The sequence below is a fragment of the Pempheris klunzingeri genome, chromosome 19, assembly GCF_042242105.1.
Source record: "Pempheris klunzingeri isolate RE-2024b chromosome 19, fPemKlu1.hap1, whole genome shotgun sequence".
In the NCBI taxonomy this organism is placed as follows: domain Eukaryota; kingdom Metazoa; phylum Chordata; class Actinopteri; order Acropomatiformes; family Pempheridae; genus Pempheris; species Pempheris klunzingeri.
Genome location: NC_092030.1, coordinates 3,639,370 through 3,642,955, shown reverse-complemented (window position 1 = coordinate 3,642,955; position 3,586 = coordinate 3,639,370). Strand labels below are relative to the sequence as shown.

The window sequence follows — 3,586 nt, the reverse complement described above, 5'->3', positions numbered from 1 at the left end:
TCATCCCCTGCCTACTGACGTCTTGGGCCACTTCCTGTTTTTTGACAGGCGAGAAACAGCGTGCTCTTTGGGATAAATCTGCATGTGACAACAAACCTCTAAAAACCTTAAGATAAGGGTGAGAGCGACCAAATAATAACAACATAAACATAAAATGTTTGCACTTAATACAACATTTTAAAATGTATCTTCAAAGATGCCTATTTTTTTACATTAATATGTACATAATTAAAAACTACCTGAGGGGGGTTTTACTGTTTGCTGGCAACCCTGACGTTGCTGTCGGCTGCGTCACCGAGTCGTCCTCTGATTGGCTGAGCGGCCACCTTCCGCCCCCACCTGACCAGGAAGAAGCCGTCAGTTGGTGTCCACGCCTCCTCTGCTGATGGCGTGCCTGGAGCAGCTTGTCCGTCTGTGTTTACACGTGTAGTCACCTCAGCTGCGGCGTCCCTGTCTGTTCCGTTTTGTTTCCGCCATGTGTGTAGTCAGAGCCTGTCTGAAGCTGTTCGTGTTCGCCGTAGCCACCGTCCTGGCCGTGCTGCTGCTGCGGCACTGGATGGCCACCAAGCAGTACGTTTTCAACAAGGAAGACGTCGCCAAATTGGCCAAACAGTACGCAGGTGCGTTTGGTGCTGAAGAATTTTATGTCTAACGTTAAATTAGGTCGAGACTAAGCTGCAGCTTAGAGTAAAACCCCACGAATGTAACCAGTCAAAGTAGTCCCCCCTCCCTGCCTTCCATATAAACTAAATGTCTGTATTCTCAGGACAAGACCATGAGCAGGCCTTCTCCAAAGTGGTGGTGGAGCTCAGGAAGAGGTAATGATAACAGTGTTTTGCATGAGAAATACATATGTAGCTGCAGCTGAGCACTTCCACTATTAAAACAGTTGCAACCATAAAATGATCTCATACTCCTGCCATGTTGTATTGCAGAGTTGAGCCAGTTGCAAGAGCCAGACCAGACTGTCTCACTCACTCACCTGCAGATAGAGCTGCATCAAATGAATTATTATCCTCCAACTTTTTCAATAGAACCAAGTCATGATTTAGTCTTACTTTGCGATGCATGTATGTGCTGCAAAGTCACTTGCACGTTGTGTTGTGTGTGTTTGAAAAGCGGCTAATGAAATGTGAACCAGGTATCCCGGCCACATCCTGCCAGACGAGGACCTGCAGTGGGTGTTTGTGAACGCTGGAGGTTGGATGGGCTCCATGTGTCTCCTCCACGCCTCACTCACAGAGTACCTGCTGCTGTTCGGCACTGCGGTGGACACAGGTGGACACTCGGGTGAGGGAAGAACAGGGCTGAAAGTCTGCATGTCCTCGTGTATTTCGTGGACTTTTCATGTACCGTGTCAAAGTTCAGTTCCAGCAGTGGTAATAGTTGAGTTATTGAAATGTGTCATGGTTTTACTGAACTGTGGAGGTGGACTACACACACACACTTTACTTTTTCCATCTTCACACTGTGAAGGAAAGTACTGTTCTTGCCTTTAGAGGCCAACATGAATACTTGGAGCCTTTTTCTTAGCACTTGTGTTTTAAACTGAATGTTTGTTATATTCTGAGGATTTTGTGTTCAGTCTGTATAGGAAACAATAGAAATGTGACGGTTGTCTTCTTCTGTCAGGTCGTTACTGGGCTGAGATATCTGACACCATCATATCAGGCACCTTCAGACAGTGGAAGGAGGGGACAACCAAGAGTGAAATATACTACCCTGGTAAAACCTTGATATTTAAAAATCCTAATTTAATTTTAATATTGTATTTGAATTGTGTTCCGTCTAACTTAAATTAATGGAGTAAACGTGTCTTTCCCTTACTTCCAAATCCTTTATGTCTCAGGTGACACCATCGTGCACGGTGTAGGTGAGGCCACATCGGTCCAGTGGAGCGCCGGGACGTGGATGGTGGAGTACGGCCGAGGTTTCATCCCCTCCACGCTGGGATTTGCCCTGGCGGACACCCTGTTCAGCACCCAGGACTTCCTTACAATGTTCTACACCGTTCGTGTCTATGTCAAGGGTCTGCTGCTCGAGGCTGGTACACTACTTACAGAGGCCGGAGTTTTCTGAGGTATGGCTGAGGCTCGGACGCCCGCACGGGGACAATTGCATCAAAAGTTCACTTAGTCATCACACACCATTCTACCACTAACTTAGCACTGGGGAAAATTCTGTGCCAGATCACTCTAAGTTCAAATACCTTTAGCTGGAATTGTAAACAATCCGCATTTGCATCAGTACAGTTGATCCCATCTGCATTCAGGTTCTTGCCTCTCATTAAGGCTGTTCAATGAAAGCGTCTGCTGTCACAGGGTAAAGCTGAAGGGACTCTAACTGCATCACATGCTACTCTGAATCCCTCAGTGTTACACACTATAAGCATGCCTACATAGTCAGTGAGGTCTTAATCATCCATTAAAAATATGACATCCACATCTTTTTTTATTTTATTTTTTTAGAATCTGGCTTAAAGAAGTGAGTCCAAAGAGCTTTTTCACACGTAGTTTCTACTCTTGCTGAATCTTGGGCTCCTCTGGGAAAAATAAGGCAATATTTGTAACCAGGCTTTTGACTATTAACTCTTGTAGAGAACACCCACTTTCAAAACTAAGACTATGAAATGCTGAAGCTGTGTTATAAAAGCTGGTTATTAACCATCAAATTTGGGGACCAAGGAATTACTTTCAAAACAAATATGCAATGCTTAATTTTGCTCGTAAAAAAATGTTTATAATACAAAGCCAAAGCCACTATTTTCTTAGTAAAATACCCATTTCACATAAATATGCATGTGGACTCTTGGTAAATGAGGGTCTTTTATCAAGGTCTAACTTCTGAAACCAGTTACAGAAACCAACTTCAACAAGCCAAGTAGCACATTTGCTCCAAAGATCAAGCCTGTTTTGACATTTGGCTCCATTTCCTCACTCGCAATCAATGATCTGTTAATTCTAAATATTTTTTGAAAATGTTGGAAATCTGAGAGGATATGCTGAAGAAAACTGCCTGAACGATGTGTGTGCAGGATCCCGTTTCAGATTTACACCAGCTGGGAGACAGCAATGTTTTATTGATTATTTTGTAATGGGGTTCAATCCTTTTTTCTCTCAAAACTGGTAGAGGTGTCCCATTAAATCTAATCACTCTTGAAGCCCCAATGAAAAGGAAGTAACTCTAAAAAAAATTATAAAGAAGAGAATTTACACTACATACTGCATGGGGCTGCCAACAGATATATCTTCTGAAAGGGTCTGACAGCCCTTTGAAATGTTTGTGCAATTCATATTTGGCTAAGAGAATAGAAACAAAACACAGCTGGTCTGTACTTAAGACCTCTGCTGTGTTAAACTGTAGTTGCACATGTTTCATTCATTCATTTATTGGGGTGGATGGAGTTTTATGAGCTTGAATAGACTTGGTGTCACTCTTAAGATGTAACTGTAGTAATAAACTTGACCTAGTGAGACTATTTGGCTGCAGTGTCCTCAGCCTCCATTCATTGTGTGGAAGTTTGCACTAGCCCAGCAGGGCAAAAACAAGACGGTAAAGCAAAGCCTTTTGGAAATATTTGTGCATT

The 3,586-nt window shown here is 43.2% G+C and overlaps 1 protein-coding gene across 1 annotated transcript; it reads left to right on the top strand.

Annotated features, from left to right (window-relative positions):
- The first annotated feature begins 384 nt into the window (after window positions 1–384).
- On the top strand, window positions 385–2,442 carry sigmar1 (sigma non-opioid intracellular receptor 1). Its single transcript, XM_070850402.1, has 5 exons — window positions 385–620; window positions 767–818; window positions 1,142–1,290; window positions 1,633–1,725; window positions 1,850–2,442. The coding sequence occupies exons 1-5, from the start codon at window positions 476–478 to the stop codon at window positions 2,077–2,079; spliced, it is 669 nt and encodes a 222-aa protein (XP_070706503.1). The 5' UTR covers window positions 385–475; the 3' UTR covers window positions 2,080–2,442.
- Window positions 2,443–3,586: the final 1,144 nt, after the last annotated feature.

What these genes read in the sequence shown, in the direction of transcription:
- sigmar1 (XM_070850402.1), top strand. Translation starts at nt 476, where the DNA reads ATGTGTGTAGTCAGAGCCTGTCTGAAGCTGTTCGTGTTCGCCGTAGCC. An exon ending in ATTGGCCAAACAGTACGCAG is followed by an intron (nt 621 to 766) that starts GTGCGTTTGGTG and finishes CTGTATTCTCAG; the next exon opens with GACAAGACCATGAGCAGGCC. An exon ending in GGACACAGGTGGACACTCGG is followed by an intron (nt 1,291 to 1,632) that starts GTGAGGGAAGAA and finishes TTCTTCTGTCAG; the next exon opens with GTCGTTACTGGGCTGAGATA.